The 16,708-nt window shown below is 44.6% G+C and overlaps 1 protein-coding gene across 4 annotated transcripts in view; it reads right to left on the reverse strand.

The window, feature by feature from the left end:
• TIAM1 (TIAM Rac1 associated GEF 1) overlaps window positions 1-16,708 on the reverse strand; it is a 170,019-nt gene that overhangs the window by 66,822 nt on the left and 86,489 nt on the right. For all 4 annotated transcript variants that reach the window (XM_072327268.1, XM_072327277.1, XM_072327259.1 and 1 more), the window contains one exon: window positions 13,346-14,325. In XM_072327268.1, the coding sequence (XP_072183369.1) occupies window positions 13,346-14,314 (969 nt within the window). In that variant the 5' untranslated portion in view covers window positions 14,315-14,325. The remainder of the gene's footprint in view (window positions 1-13,345; window positions 14,326-16,708) is intronic.

The raw sequence follows: 16,708 nt of genomic DNA on the forward strand, positions 1-16,708 counted from the left end.
AAGAAAAGTTACAGCAGGCAGAACTTAGCACAGTTTAAGACCAAACCTACAGATACAATTTCAGGTGGTGTCTTTTCGGCCGTGGCATTTTGGAATACAACACAGAGCATCATTTGTTTACATTAGGCTAAGTTAACAGCACTGAAGGTTTTGCAAAAGGAGAACATATGGCAGCAAAAACTGCACTGTCGAGAAAAGCAGCAATCAACCTACGCATTTTGAAAAGAAAACATTGGTATTGTACCTTCACACCTACAGACGAAGATATATTTTAGACATCCCAGGACTGTCATTTGGAAATTATATAACTGCGAAAGTGCATTTTCTTTCTGCTAAGAAGTTAATGCATCTGAAATTATTCCTGTTTGGTGTTATTTCTACATCCCAAACTCTGATAATGGGCCAGAACGTTGTTGTGATAGACCCTGCAAAGACCCACAAGAGAAGACAGATTCTGGTCCCCAAGAACTCTCAGCTGAAAGATCAGAAGAGGTATGAATATGGCTGGCTTGAGCAAGAAAGGAAACAAATGACCGAAGTCATGTTTTGAAAGGTGGTGCACTGCTGGTTCAGCCTGTCCAGTGCAGCATGGCAACTACCCAAAGGAGCACTGTCAAGGAATTCATAGCAGTTTCACAGCCAAGGGACAAGCAGCCCAAATGAAAAACAATGGCCTAACTACTATCATTTCAGCATGTAGAGATGCTTTGGTGGCAGCTTTTGAGCCCTGTAAGTGGAGACAAACCCTGTGTTTGATACTTGGGAGAAGAGGGAAAAGAGAAAGAAGATGCAAAGTGAGAAATACAACCAAAACAACGGGAATTTCAGCTTCTACTGTTTCTACAAAAGAGACCAGTCCTTAACTTACAGGATTAAAAAAATTAATAAATAGGAAACTGCAAAGAGGAAGCAGATTGTATTATTAAACTTGAGAGAGGGAGAGAACAAACTTCTAGGTGTTGACTTGAGCAGAAGTCGTCTAAGTATCCAAAAGCAACTGTGCAGAAACTAAGAAACCCTCCACCAAGCTCTGCCTGAACTCTTTCTCCTGTGAGCAAGAGCTGGATGAGGAAACTTCAGCTGGAGGGGAGGGGTGTTTCTGAATTTGACTAACTTAGAAGGCATTAATTTGTAACGGATGGGCTCATTCTTTATAAACACTATTTCTCCAGGGAGACCTGGAGTCCAGCTGGAAGAATAACCACTTCCTTCCCCACTCAATGAGCACAGTTACCCTAGTCAGTCTGGTAATTTAATGCAACACGTAGTGACAGACAAGCTGTTCTGGACAGGCCAGTATTCCTCTACACCCACTGCATGTGAATGATTTGAGCAGGGCTTCCCGTAAATGCAGTCATCTGCCCGTACGGAGCTGTTTTCACAACCAGACATTTTCTCCTGCTGTTCCAATGCACTTGCTTTTTGGAATCCACTTATCCTCCCATTTCTTTCAGTGCTGCAAATGAGGGATATCTACAGAGGGAAACGGGTGCTGCTCAGAAACCACTGTTTACAAAACACTGCTGCGAGTGAATTTTTGCGCACCATCACAAAAAGCTGGATGGTGCAACTTCTGATGACAGTACTCCGTATAAGACCCCACATGTCTGGGAGCCAGGACTGGAATGGGTGCTCTACACACATACACCTGAGGCACTGCCCCTGTGCCAACACAGCTAACTCAGTGTAACAACAGGGTGCCGAAGAACTGAACCAGACCCCTCATACTTACTGCGACAGTCAGTCAAACTAAATGACTGCATTTTGCATTTCCTTTCTGGGGCCTTCTTCCTCTGTAAATTTTTTTAAAGGGAAAAAGTGTGTCACTGGTGTAGCATAAACAAATCTGCATTTTGCAGGGAACATCATGCAACTGTAGCAACGAAAATTATTTGAGGTTGTTCAGACTTTTATTTTAGTAAATGACTTAGGAAATATGCAGTCAGTCCTGTATTGTTTTATCCGCGTGTATAAAAAAAGTACAGTGTATTTCAAAATTGCACCTACTGGAACCTTATAAAACATATCTCGCTAGCATTGCTTGGTTTAAAAAAAAAATGAGTTACTTAAATGACCAACGTGAAGGAGCTGAGATCTGTCATACAGCCAGCCAAGGCAGGCAACACAAAACTTTGTTGGTGCTCCTTAGCAGATCCAGATAATTCTTTCAAAGGCAGAAGCATACCCAGAGGTGCTTAAGCAGAGTGCTGCAATGCAGGCTCTCAAAATTCCTCGTGCCCAGCATGACGCAGTCTTCCTGTGTACCCTTGATGAGACACGGTGTCATTCGCCTCAGTTTCCCAATCCATAAATAGGCACTGTATTAAATAACTGACATAAGGGGATAACAGCCTATTATTTATTAAATTAACACAAACGGTGAGGATGGAAAAGCCAGAGCGAATGTTAGATAGGCTCATGAGCTTAAATTCTAGCAAACACTGCAGAAGTCTTTATACGTTACCACAGTGCAAGTGACATGCTGGATGGGTCAAAAGGTATTTTTAGTCTCATGCTTCAGTCTTGCCCCTAACCTTCCTGTGCCTGCTGCACTCCCTTTCCCTCTCTGAAACACCCCGTATCAAACATTTCTAACCAACAGATTCAGGAGATTTGGTGGGAGGAGGGTCTGGGTACACAAAGGTCAGAATGGTTCAAAGCTTACAGCCTGCTAATATTGTTCATGCTCATGAATTATGAAATGTAGCATTCACTGAGATTAGCGCTTTAGGAAGTCTTCTGTATGAGATGATTGCTCTATGGGTTAGTAGGGTTAAGAGCATTCATTACACAGGTCTTTGACTTCTGAGTTCCTGCTGTAATGTCAGCTAGTTCTCATCAGAGGGTATGAAAAGCTCTCAAGAATCAGATTGCATCTGCTGTGGCCATCTCACAGCGCTATAATCTGCACACTGAAGGGCATTCAATTAAGAGTTCAGCAGAAAGCACAGAGGTTTAGTATTGTGCTGCTGCAGAAATGTGCTGAGGATGAACAGGAAATATTCCCAAGACTAGCAGCAAACCGTAGCAGGGTTTGATTAGCACATCACTGGGGGCACAGAATTACTGCCATAAACTTCCAAATGAGGATGCCTACAACAGAGCCTATGAGGCTGATGTGGACACAGGCCCCAGCTTTGGGGTTCAGCCTTTGAAGTACCTGCTGATATGGCCACCACAGGCTAGTGCCCAGATGTGAAGTAAGCATTGTGTAACCTTGATGAGACCAATTTAAAAGTTATTCACATTTCCTGCTCAGTTTCTCCAAGAGCCCCGGAGGCGATGGCCACATCTCCTCTGAGGATGACTTACTACTGCTCCGTGTCCATGATGAGATGTGCCGCAGAGGCTTGCTAATGAAACAGATGTTTCACTCCCTGACAGCAGTTCCAGGTAAAGCTTCTCGAGGCTGACAGTTAACTACAGACAGCTCAGCCCTCATTACTCACCTCCCTGGCTCCTGCCCAGGTTTTCTGCTGCTCTCCATCAGGATGCAGACTGGCATGTGCCAGGCACATCACAGGAGCTGGGATACAGCTGAAGATGGCAGAACGCACATTTCTGAAGCCTGGAGCTTGGGACTTTACACCCAGAATAAAAGCAATTACCACTAAATGACTCTGGACTTCTAATTATTAATATCGAGGGGCTCCATTTTTTTTTCCTTACTTAGAAAAACAAAAGTTTTATTCCACTTAGTCTAAGATTCAGGACACTGAGCCCAATATTTTGCACCTCACCAGAGACATTGTGTTTTGTATTTTCAGCTTGGCAAACAGCTGTTTCCACGCGGAGGAATAATTTTGCCCAGAGAGATTACCACATAAACCAAATGCAAGACTGCAACTAAAATCTGTGCAGCCCCACTTAGCCTTTCCCCTGCTGTTTACCTAGCTCTGAGCCTGGGAGGACGAGAGGGCAAAGCAAGGGGGAGGTGGAAATCATTAAATTGGTCACAGAAAGTACAAAATATGTAGCAAAGAAAGTGTATTTCCTCTGAGACAGAGAGATCAGGGAAGTCGTGGGAATGGCAATTCCTGCGATTGCAAACAGAATAGGTCTTAGTCCATGATGACAACCTGAATAAACAGGGGCTTTGTCCCTTTGATATAAGATTGCCCTGAGGAAAGCAGGGAGAAAGTAGCAGAATGACCCCTGGCTGAAGGAGAGAACTAAGCAGGATCTGTGCTGCCCTATGCAAGTGCTTAAATGGGGAGTCAGTGAGCACAGCTTCCACTAGTATCCTGGATCCCTGAGTGGCTGAAGATGATGGAGCAGAGGTACCATTTCTTATGCTGACAGGGCTATCACAACGGTTGTGAATGTCCTAAGACAGTGAAAAGAAGTTCAACAGAGATTAATCAAGAGAAAGGGAGGGGGAAAGGTGGAATGCTCCATGTCAGAGCAATGCACCACCGAATTAAAAACCAGAGACAGACTGAATGCTGTCATTGTTAATAACAACAATGAAATGAGGCCCAGCAAGAAGGCCACGTGCCAGAATGGCTAAAACAGGCTTAATAGCATTCAAGTGTAATGAAGTGGAATTATCACAGCCCAAATCAAATGCAGAGATCGGGTAAAGTATTAGTGAAAATATGAGCAACCTACTTCTGAATACTCATGCAATGAGCATCTCTACACGTCCCCCGTGGTCACAGTTGTTAAAAAATTACTGATAGATTTAAAAGATATAGAATTAAAAAAAACTTCTGCTTTGGAAAAAAGAAAACAAACAAAAACATCTGCCTTCAATGAGCAAAAGGTTTTGGGGCAGGTTCCAAGAGTCTTCGTTCTCTTTTTGAAGCCATTTGGTACTGGCCTCTGCTAGCAAGAGACCACTGGGTGGGTGTAGCCTTATCCAGTTTTCTGGTTCATGACTGGACACATGCAGAGTGTTTACTGCAAGTAGGCACTTATCAAACTCCCCAGCAGTAGCACTGTTACATGCACTATCAAAATGGTTTGCTGAATCACTTTCTCTTGCTTAACTGGCAGCAGCGATTCATGAACACTTTAGGCGCACTGGACTCATTTAATAGGAAACCTTTGACTCCTCTAATACGAAGTTCCTTTTGTGGATAATACTTTCTTCTGAATTAACCATCAGATTGAAAGTGCTGCTTGGTAAAACGTGACTGCCCGTTTTTTTTCTTGGAAGGGGCTCCCTCCAGGAGGACACAAATACTCTGCTCCCCGTTCTGTTGAGCAACAGAGCAATAAGGCGTTGACATTCAGCAACATCCTGAAATTGCACACAACCTGTCTGGTTGCTAGTTACGCAAGCACCATAGAATATGTTTAAAATAGAATGGCTAAGCAACCTGATGGTTTGCATGCTTTTATGTGTCTGGTGTCTCTTTGAAACTCCCATGTAGAAAAAGGTTGTCCTGATACTGCTTTGCCTTTCTTTTCAGTGGTAACTCATTTGTTGGTTAAAGAGTTCTGTTAAGGTACAGCGTGCTCCAAATCAAAATGAACTTAATTCTCCAGAGTTACTTGAACACCCAGTAATAAATACATTAGCAGACTTACTCGTCTTGAAAAGAGTCAGAAAGAAAAGGTAAATCATATATTTCAATTAAAAGCCGAGTGGGAGAAATGGGTTTAAAGTTGCAACTGAGAAACATAGAAATGACTCCAAAGCTTATTCTATCTGGAGGAATACAATTCTGAACTCTGTTTCTAACACACTGTCTATATACAACGAGACAATACTACAAGAGAATTAGCCAAGAGGAACTGGACTTCCAGCAGGCTTTAGAGAAATAAACTGAGAGCCACAAATCACTATGGGCAAATGGCAGTTTTTTACTGGATTGTTTGGGTCTTGTCTACACTTCAAGGAGGGTCCCCAAGTCTGATGAGGCACTGTTACAAGCCAGCTGTAATCTCTGTGTGGATACCAGACTGAGATGCGGAGGTTGTTACTTCTAGGAACTCAAAGAACATCTGACGTGTAGAAAAAGTTATAGTTCCTACATCTGCGTCTTTACCTCTGTGCAGTCACACAGTAGTTGTTCAGGTGTCTGAAAGGGTCAAAATTAAAACCAGTAATAGTATTAAACATTATATATGTTATTAAAGGAGCTTGGAGTAGTTCTACAAGCAAGCAGGTTTTGAACATGGTTCTCTTAAATTAAATTTAATAAAAATTTCCAAAAGAAGAGTACTCTGACTGACTATATATGACCATTGCCTCAGTTTTATACATGGCTCCTCCTCTCTACATTAGGCTATCGTGTTAGCTCGGTGCCTCCAACACAGAGGTTGAGTACATTCTTGGTTCACAGACCCCACAGATACTTTCCACTCAATATTTGGGCCCTTCTAGAAAGATCATCACTGTAGTCCACCATGCTTTCCCCGTTTTAGCCTAAATTTTCTTAGCTGATTTAGATGCCTTATATTTCGACAGCGAGTTGAGTTTCACTTCCCTAAAAGCTAAAGTATTGGGAATGGGGGAAAAGGGAGGATGTTTCAATTTTACTTTTTAATAACATGAGAGAAATCCAAGCTTGTGAGATAATGCACATTTAAAGGACAACAGACCCCTTAGCAGGAAGCAGTACAAAGCACTACCACGGGACACGAGCAAAACAACTTTTGCCTGGCTTCAGCACTGACTATTATAAAGCACATAATACCATGAATAAGAATCAACCCATAATGCAGCAAAGCCTCTCACGGTGTGGTCCCGGCACGCAGAACCTTTCAATGCAGCATCTGACACCTGCACAGGTTTGGGGTGGAAGCCCACTTTCCATCACCCAGCAGTGGGAGGAAGTCTCACAGCTCTTGAACACCACATTGTTTAATCCCTCTGGTCTCAAACGATATGCTGAGGACCCCCCAAAACTTACCTTGCTTTCATCCCAGTGGACCACCCATGTGAAGAAAGTTTCTAGAGGGATTGAGCTAACCATAAACTAATGCAAGCAGCCTAACTGCGCTCGAGTTAAATAAATGGCAACATGCCTAGCCAAAATCCTCGAAGTAAAATACAGGGTTAGGTTACTTTTTGTTCACTTGGTGCCAAGAAGAGGCAATTCTTCCTGTAAAATGCAGCAGAGGGAGCAGAAGAGGGAAAGAGAGAAAGCTGCTAGAATAGCAGCTTGAAATTGAAACGCATCGTCTGGGAGGTGTCCACCTGAACAACCACGTAACTTGAGAGAGCAGGGAAATGTCTGCCACCCGGGACGATGACTAGTGATAGGATCACGTGCTGAAGCACTCCGAAAGGAAATGCTGCAAAGAAGCACAGGATTGGAAAGGGTCCATCCAAGTAAGTACGGTCCAACAAACAGGCAGCTGGGGCAACCTGACTGTGATTTTTAAGTGGAAAAGTACTTGAAACTAAAAATGTGCAGTATATGTAGTTTTACAGAGCATACAGTTACAGCCAGCGGTGCAAGCTCTTCAAATGTTTAAATGACAAAGTCCTGCTGTTTAAAAAAAGAATGGCTGAATGGAGCTAGATCAGATATCAGGACTGCTAATTTGCTTTCCATTGGCTTCAGACCAAGAGCCAAGAAAGAAAAACAAATTAAAATCTTTGAAAGAGCACCAAAATATTTGCCAACAGAGACCAAAACACTCATTTTCACATGCTCCTTTCTTTGACAACACTGGGGCAGAGTTGCATGCTCTGAAGGGTGTACCTGTTGTTTGCTTTAAAATATCCTGAACAGGCAATACCTGTGCTAATGTCATCCATCTGGCAGTGGCAGGTCAGGTCTGAAGCCCATTTGATTGAGTAAAATGGGTCTGGTCATCCAGAGGCACTGAGACCTACAGCATTGTTGCATGCCCTGCACGGGGAATCAGCAGGATCAGCAATGTGGATTCACAGGCTGCCTATGCTGACATAAACTTGCGCTTCCCCCAAAAGCAGTGGCTACCTCTTTCCTCCCAGTCCTAATCCCACCACTTTCTTTAAGTTGGTGCCCTGTGCCTAGCAGCTGAGAAAAGAGATGCTGTTTTCTAATGGGGTGCTTTGTCAGCGTTGCTGGCAGAGCAGTGTGCTGTGGTGGGAGTCAGCCCACTGAATTACCTAAGCTCAACCATCCAATTCAAGGACCTCTGCCGTTCTGAGCTTTGAGTTGTGGCTCAGGCTGTACCTCAGACTTCTGGAACCACGTCAGCCTGGAAAGCACCACAGGACTGCACAAACAGGGTCTCAAAACACTAAGATCACTAAGATATACACTCCAACAGGAAAACAGTAACATCTTACTTTTAGGCATTTATTAAACTATGTGTCATTAATTACAATTTAATGATACACAACTTCACCACAGCCAGTCTGTCTGTCTTTGACTCTATGTGGAGTCGAATGACTAATATAAAATTATTTGGGTCAATTTGATTAAGAATCGCATTTACATTGCAAACAGCGATGTTGTTTTCCAAACTCCAGGCTGAAATGTCCAGAGTTACTTTAATAGGAACAGAGCTTCAACTGCTGGAGAAATTCCATTCAGAAAAGTGATGACCAAGGAGGGCCATAACAGGAGAGGCTCTAAGGTCAGAAATGTTATGTAGAGAGTGAACAGGATGCAGGGAAAGCCAAAAGCAGAAAATGATTTCAAACAAAGGAACTCATGGGGGACAGGTCAATTTGACAGTGTTGGATGCATTCCTCGCTCAGGAAGCCTTGGATTGCTAGTTTTCTGGGATCAGGGAAAATGCCCTCAAGGAAAGTTCACTCTGTACTCTCCCAGCTTCCTTCTTTCTTTTCCTGAGCACTGAGGATCTGGGGAAGAAGATACCGGGCTGAAGGGAGCTTGACCCACTGTGGTCCTCCTACATTTTGAGGCTATATATTCTCTACCGCAAAACCATTTGTGAAGGAGTTTCACACGACTTAAACAGAAAAAAATATCATCTCTCTGGAGTTTAGCCATCCTGCAGAATGTAATGAAATACTATATAACCTGTCATAAAACTCCCCGAGATGGTAAAAATAATAATAATATCAGCTGCAAAGATACTCTGAATTATTTTTAGGCTGGTTTCTGCATATATCCTGAATTAATTTCCACTAAAACTTGGGTTTTATCCCCTGCATATTCTGCAAAACTCTACACAGGATTTTTATTTTTATTTTTTGTTAAGACTTGAAATCCCAAATTCCTTCAGGCAACCTAAAGAGGCCTAAAAATAGCAATAAATACAAAACTCTTTACAAGGGGGGATTTAATGCGCCAAGGACATAGTCCGGCACTGGCACTGAAGCGCTCCCAGCTTCCAAGTCAGAGAGGAAGTTTGTTCCTCAGCCCCTTGTTCAGTTCACAACAAATGTTGGACTGAGGATGCTGTAAAAAACATTTGCTTTCCCTGCAGAGTTGAAGAACATCTTGCTAGTCCTTCTCAAAAGTTATGTGATAAACCTGGACTGCACTATTGTAATGTTAACTGAGCTTGCGGTAAGAAATCATAAGCTGTACTATAAAGCTGAGAGGAACGAGCCTCCAGAGAGGATCGAGGCTAATGTTTTAATGCATAAGTGGTCCAGCAAGAAGAAATGCTTTGGCATTTCTGTTTGGATCACGGTGCACACAGGAGACATACCATGCAGCTTGTAAAATACCTTAACAAAAAAGACAATATACCCATAGCTTCCACTCCTAGTGTTTTAACTACAAAACAAGTACCAGTGCTGAAAGCCCAAGGAGGTCTCTGGCTTCAGTGGCAACTACCATCACCACCACCTTTACTATCATGAAAACCATACAGGGAGGAATGGAATCTATGGGGCCAGAGCTAGGAGCCAGCAGGGCAGGCCCATGCTGCCATTGCCATGGCCTAGCAAGTAACTTTTGTCATAGGATCAAAACATCTTCTGCACATGCAGGATGCCTTCAGCCAACAGCTCTCCTAGCAGAGTTTGAAATGCTATAAGTTCATGCCCTGGATACACCCGTACAGTGATCTAGGGAAAAGAGCAGCCAGAAATTGTCCAGAGGGGAACAGAAGATGGGCTTGGAAATGGCACAAAGCCATATCTCAAGGCTTCCCTTCCATAATTCCACCCTGAGACTCTGATTAGGGCTCTCAACAGCAGGGGAGTATGAGGTTACAGTTCCCCATGAACATCCTCCCAGAGGAGGAAGGAATCTCCAGCACGCAGATGTTTAGCTGCGAGCAGGACGCAACAGAGCCATTTCACAGAAATTCAGATCCCAACAAGTCGGCTGTAGGATCCTGGGGATCTCACAGCCCACGGCCAGAACAAGCTGTATCCAACAGGAGGTTGTTTCTCTTCAAGCAGAAATGGGTGAAAATGTCAGCCAATTAAGCTTTTTCCACCTACATCGCATCAGCTCCAAAAGCCAAACCAGGATCCCAGCAGAGCTCTACGGGAAGTCTCGCTTCAGTAGATCTAAACCCTTGATGTTAAAATGTTACAAAAAACAGAACTGCTGCGTGGGAGCCCCAAAGCCACTCTGTGAATATTCATCGCTAGCATATATTGAATGTAATTGTCTCTCCAGTATTAAAAGGCTTTCCCTCTCAATTAGTGGAAAGTGACTCCCACAGTTCAATTTAAGGTTTAAATTTGGAAGGAAGAGATTTTCTTTTTCTCTACCTTTAATGGAAGCCACGTAGTTCCAGAAAAGCAATGGATAAGGCATTACACCAAATTCCCTAGAGCTGTGATTCCAGCACGTCCATTCTATGATACAACTGAGCTTGTTTTCCAGCAGCTCTGGTCAGCACACCACAAAAACTGAAAGCCACTGATAAGGGGGTCAACTAAGGATGTGAAGCCCACTAAAAAAGCACTGAAAGCAGAGGGAAACAAAATTCCCCAGGTTGTGCTCAAGCACCAATAGGCACAGGCGAGTGCAGTGCCAAGGAGCACAATAACATCGAGGCAGTAAGGCCATCAGATCTACACCTCAGCTCCCACCTGTATGCTGGGGTAACCATCACACTCCCTCTTCACCCTAGTGATGTCGTATGAGTGAAGCACTGGGATATTTTCAGACCAGGGACACGGGGTAAGGACAGGCTGGTAGCTTCCCTCTTCTCACCCTATCCAAAGCCACTTAATGAGCTTTACCGGGGAACCCATCCTTTTATTTTATGTGCAAATTTGGACTTCCTTTTCACTTAAACACATCAAACACATAATGACAGACACCGTCCCATACTTGCTAAAGGGAGGTTGGGTCTAACATGACTTCACCACTGACAAGTATCTTATACTTACTGCATGCTGCTAGGATTAAAGGCTTGGAAGGAATATAGACCCTTCTAAAGCTTTAATTCTGTTGATTTTATTTGTGGTAATGATCAGTGCTGAGCCTCCTCATAGCCACTGTCTGACTCCAGGCTCAAGAGATGCATCTAGTGAAACCATCCCACAAAGCCATTTCCTTGGGTATAGCTGAACATGGTTTGCAAATTCATGACTTTCACTAAGTGCCTCAAAGGAATTTTCTCAATAGCAGGATAGACACCCAGAAGAAAAATAAGTGCTTTACTTATCACCAGTGACATTGCTCCCCTATTCTTAAATACACTTGAAAGAGGGCTGCAGGCAGCACTGCACCTAACAATCTTCATGAAAGCTGTTACGTTCAGGGCTTCCAAATAACATCTTGCTTTTGTTGTTGTTCTCCTCTTGCTTTTTATCCTGCACTGCCTGCACCAAAGGGCTTCCGCGCTCCCACTGTAAAAACACCTCCAAAAATAAAATAAAGAGCTGATTTGGAAGTACAAAGCTGCTGTTGTGGGACGCTGCAGCATCTGTTTTAGCGTGTCATCTTTATATTTAGAAGCAGCATATCCCCACAGATCAAGCACAGCCGGTAAGTCACTCAGCAACCCCTTCCCATCAGCTCTCACAAGTTGGTGCCAGCAGACATCCTCCCTCCAGCTGCTGGGGGGTGGGTTCTCTTGCCTTCCTACAGCCCTCTGCACAGAGGCAGCCCCACACCTACGCTGCAGCACGCTGTCACCTTACTCCCGTTGTTGAGCTTCATCTCTTTCTCTCTAACATCAGTGTCCTGCTGAAAGCTCAGCCCGGTGGCAAGACACAAGCCTGCTGGCCTCCAACCTTGATGCTTTTTTGCAACATGCTGCTTTTTCTTTTTTCTGGGTCACGCGGTACAGTGCGTATGCTGCACGGCATCTGTACGAGAACATGCAATAAAATCAGAGGAGCCACTGAAGCGTGCAATCTAGCACACAGCTCTGACCTGTGCGGTCAGACTGCTTTGTCTGTGCCCCTCAGCCATTTTTCTGAGCAGATGCCCACAGCTAGAAAATAGCTGACATTGAAAAATGCCAGAGAGCCTCTGCCATGAAGCAGATGGAGCTCTGTTCCGAGAAGGCCCAGCAAGCAAACCAAATGAAGTTAAAACAAGTGCAGCATTCCTACAAAGTGTTTGCCACACGTGAGTTGTACAGGTGGTCAGGATTTGAAAGTCCTTTCTCCACCCCCCTCTAAGTGCAGACTGCCCCTTACAGAATAGCAGTTTGCATCAGCAGGCAGCACTGGGTACCTCAACCAGGCAGAACACAGCAAAGAAGGACAAAACGCAACGCAGACCCAACAGGAGCCATCAAAGCAAAGGTCACACTAATGCTGTCTGGAGGGCAGGAGGGGCAGCAGATAGAGAAGCTCATCTTGGCTCCTTGCTGCCTGTTAATGGATGATGGGTATGACGTCCTCCCAGGCTAGAAGCAGTGTCTCCTCCACATACCCCCCCTTCATTCTTCAGTCTGGAGCTGGTGAGCAAAGCAGCTCTCAGCACTGGCAGTCTCCTCCAAGGGGAGACCAGTGTTTCTCGGTAATGTTTTGCACAGATGTGAACACCATTAATTAAAAAGAGTGAAATTTCAGCCCAGCAAGCATTTATGATGAAGCAGAGGGGAAATGCTCACGGATTTCTCCTTTGCTTTCAACCATGAGGAGTGCATGTGTGTGTGCATGCAGGAGGGGGCGAGGGGGCAGAGAGGGGAGAAGCAATGTGTGTGAGCTCCCAGGCAGAGTGATCAGTTTTGGCAGCTACCCTGAAAGAAAAAGGCACTGTCAGCTCTGTAAAATACACAGGAAGATCTTTCTTTACTGGCAGTCTTCTCCAGAGACTGCATAGAGTAGAAAAGGCTCAAATAGAGCTTCAGAGAAGGAACACTGCACTGACATGTTGAAGCCACCTCCTGAGACTGCTTAGTTCAGCTCTCACCTGGACGCAGTCCCCTGTCACTGCTTCCTGGAATGGAGGTGTTGAACAAAAACAGAGCCTGGAGGAACCTGGAATACCTTTATCTACAGAAACAGCGTGGCAAATGCCACATGCTTCCCCTTTTATAGAGAAAAAGATGGCCTTACCTGAGTAGTTTTCGCCCTCCTGCCCTGCATGCTGTTACTATGGCTCATCTGTGGGTTGGCGGCTCCTTCTGAAAGGCAATGGGACTTCCTGCAGGGCAGCGTGTTGTAGTTACTGTAGGAAGGCACATCCTCGGCAGCACCAGATGCCATCTTATGGCTGCCAATGTCCGGGATGTCAGACACTAAATTCCGGCAGTACCCTCCGAAAGCATTGCGTGGGCCCCCATTTATTGTAGCGCTTGGGGCTTTGGGGGAGTACAAGTCACTCATGGAGTTAGCACGCTGGCAGCCAACCAGCTGCTGGGGGCTGCACTCAGCCTCTGTTCCCCGGGCCGTCTCAACGTCCTTCTCTTCGGCCAAACCCAGAATTTCCTCATTGCTTGTCAAATGCTCCTGGCTGAGGTCAGAAAGCGAAAATTCCAGGCTGTCCTCCCGCCAGATGTCGGCTGATTTGGAGCGCTTCTTCTTGAAGCTGGCTGTCTCCACAAACCTCGTCCCATTTGCCGCGTACCGGCGCAGCCTCCCGTCACCCTCAGCCAGGAATGGCGGTTCCTCTCCATAGAGCCGGCTCTCCTCCGAGTCGGGCATGCTCTGAACAGAGGCTGCGGTGAGCACAGTGCTGCTGTCCATGCTGGGCGTAACGGAGGAGTCGGTGTGGTAGGAGACGGGCCGCAAGCCCATGTCCACACGGTCCACCCAGATTGGGCTCCCAAAGTCCTCGAGGTTGGCCTCCTGGGTGAAGGGCTCCAGACCGTTCTCTGCCAAAGACTGGGGGATACTGGGGGTGCTGCTGGAGCGGGTGCTCACCTCTGAGTTCCTGTGGATAATTTTGCCAGAAGAAGCGTGTCGGGTCCGGCGAGAAGCTTTATTGGAGAGGCGAAGTGAACGTGATGTGTGCTTGCGGCCCAGGCTGGCGTGCTTTTCTCCATAGAAGGCATGCTCTACGTTTTGGCTTTCCGCGTTTCCCATGGCTTCACAGTCTGCAAGGGGAAAGATCAGGGGCTATTAAAGTCAGCAAGGTTTGCTGTAGCAGTGGTTACAGTAATCCAACAATTCAACAATTAATTAAGGGAGCTGGCAATTGTACCAGCAACTTACAGTTGCAAATCAGATAAATCAGTACAGGTCATTGCTATGCCAGGGTGAACGATGAGCATAGAAGAGGGAAGGATTGAACCTTGATTCAGTATGGACTGGAGCCAGTTTATCAGAAAGTACGCTATCAGACTCAGCTACACACACACTCACTTAGCTATTGGTATTAGCTAATCCTTCACAATCCTAGCCAACACTATAAACTCAAAAAATCAACAAGCAGATAGGCACAATTGCTTATCTGAGTGCAACGAGATACCAAAAAGCAGAAGGACAAACATCTTTATTTGAGATTTCACTCTTTTTTTTCTTTTTTCCTAGGAACCACAAGTTGAAGCACCAAACAGCAAAGTACAAATTCAACTAGTCGTTTGCAAGCTAATGATAGGTTTGATTTCTGGAACAAAAAAACAGAGCAACGTTAATCAGGTACAAAGATCCCCACACAAGAAGGCTGTATTATGAAAAATACATTATCACGAGTGACTCAGACTATACAAAAATAACCTTTCCTTCCTACTCACTCTGAAGCAGATAGCTAGATCTAAGCACTTTGATCTAGCAAAGAGAAAATTGAGCTGGAAGATAGGGACTGGGTTTCTGCCCCCTTCTCCATATCCAGCCTCCTGCATTATTAAGTTGTGTGTGCCCCTCCCTGAAACAGGTTTCCCATCGAGCAGATGGGAGTCATGATCTGGATTCAGCCTTGGAAAACACATTGAGATCTGTGATTTCACTCAACAAATGTCAGAAATATTTTTTTAGTAGTATTGGCTCCTTTTGACCAAAGAGCAAGAAGAAGAGCAAGAAAAGTAAATGCTAAAGTACGTGGCCATTCAAAATTAAATAGGAGGGATCCTGAATTAGACATAAGACAATTATATTTAGATAAACAGTCCATTAATCTTTAACAGAAATTCCAAGACAAAGCTTCCTCATTTTAAGGTACTTCTATTAGTCTAGGTTGAAAAAAAGAACTCTGTTCTGACAGTAAAATATTCTGGAGGTTTTAATTTCACCAGGCAATTTCTTCTTCTTAAACAGGACTTGTGAATGAGTATTGAGCCCAGGGTTCACTGGCTGAATGTGCCCATGTGTGCTCCCTCACTATCTAAATGCACAGTATCACTATTGCACGAAACCAAATTAACCCTACATAAAATACAGCAAAAGCAATGAAGTGACTGCGTTAAACGTGGGCACAGCAGTTCTGCCGTAGGCTGCTCTGGTCACGTAGGGTGGAACTGAGCTTATATAGTAACATTTCTGAAAACAGAGGATGACACTACTTAATATTTCTGCCCAGCTAAGCAGGTTGCATCTGAGGCTGAAAGTCTGCTCTGTGCTAGAGCAACAGGCTCCTCCAGAAATATCTGGACATTTCCGTATCTAAAGTAAATATACTCACGTGCCAAGGAAACCATACCAGGAAATACCCTGCGTCTACTGAATGTAATGGCTGAACTCCCATTGACTGTCATGAGACTTGGTTATCATGCATCGTTTAGAAAAATAAATGTGCTGAACAGAGAGTAGGTTTGAATGTGAAAAATAAAAGTGACGGCATTATAAATCCCCAGGCAGGGTTCATTATTCCTTAGAAGCTACAGACCTTTGATATGGACTGGACAGAAAAAAAGAATGTCAGCTGGCTACTTTTGAAGCACTTTAGAGCACAAAACCTGCATTTTGTTTCCCACACTGATGCCTAAAGCCAGACCACAACACTCCCCCTCTTGCAAAAGAAATTCTCCTGGGGTAATGCTTTTAGCTGCTTTGATTCTGAAATTCTCACTAACCATACTCTCATTTGACAGGATTTCTACTGGCTGCAAAGCACATCAGAGCATGTAGACATTTTTCCCCCATCTCCAGCAATGAAACCATCACTTCAGTATCTATTTAAGGAGAAAAAGCAGTTCTAAAAGTTCTCTTGAAACCATGAAAAAATTAAATGAGAGGCTCTTTACCTTTTGATATGGAGCTGCAGAAGGGCAGGGGTGTTCCTAGCGCACTGCACAGCCAGGCACACTTGCTGATGAAAACACTGTGCTGCAGAAAAGAGCACTGTGCCACCACCTTGACGTAGAATCCATGCACACCAGGCAGAATGATACCAAACCAAAAAGAAGCAGCAGCCCAGGCTGCTTCCCCAGCCAGAAAAGGCTCTCCAGAAAGGAGGGAAATCTTTCCTCCACAAACGCAGCCGGCTACAGGAATGTTTACTGAGTAATTTCACACAATGAGAAGTATCTGCTAGATACCTGC

The sequence above is a fragment of the Excalfactoria chinensis genome, chromosome 1 (genome assembly GCF_039878825.1).
Source record: "Excalfactoria chinensis isolate bCotChi1 chromosome 1, bCotChi1.hap2, whole genome shotgun sequence".
Classification (NCBI taxonomy): domain Eukaryota; kingdom Metazoa; phylum Chordata; class Aves; order Galliformes; family Phasianidae; genus Excalfactoria; species Excalfactoria chinensis.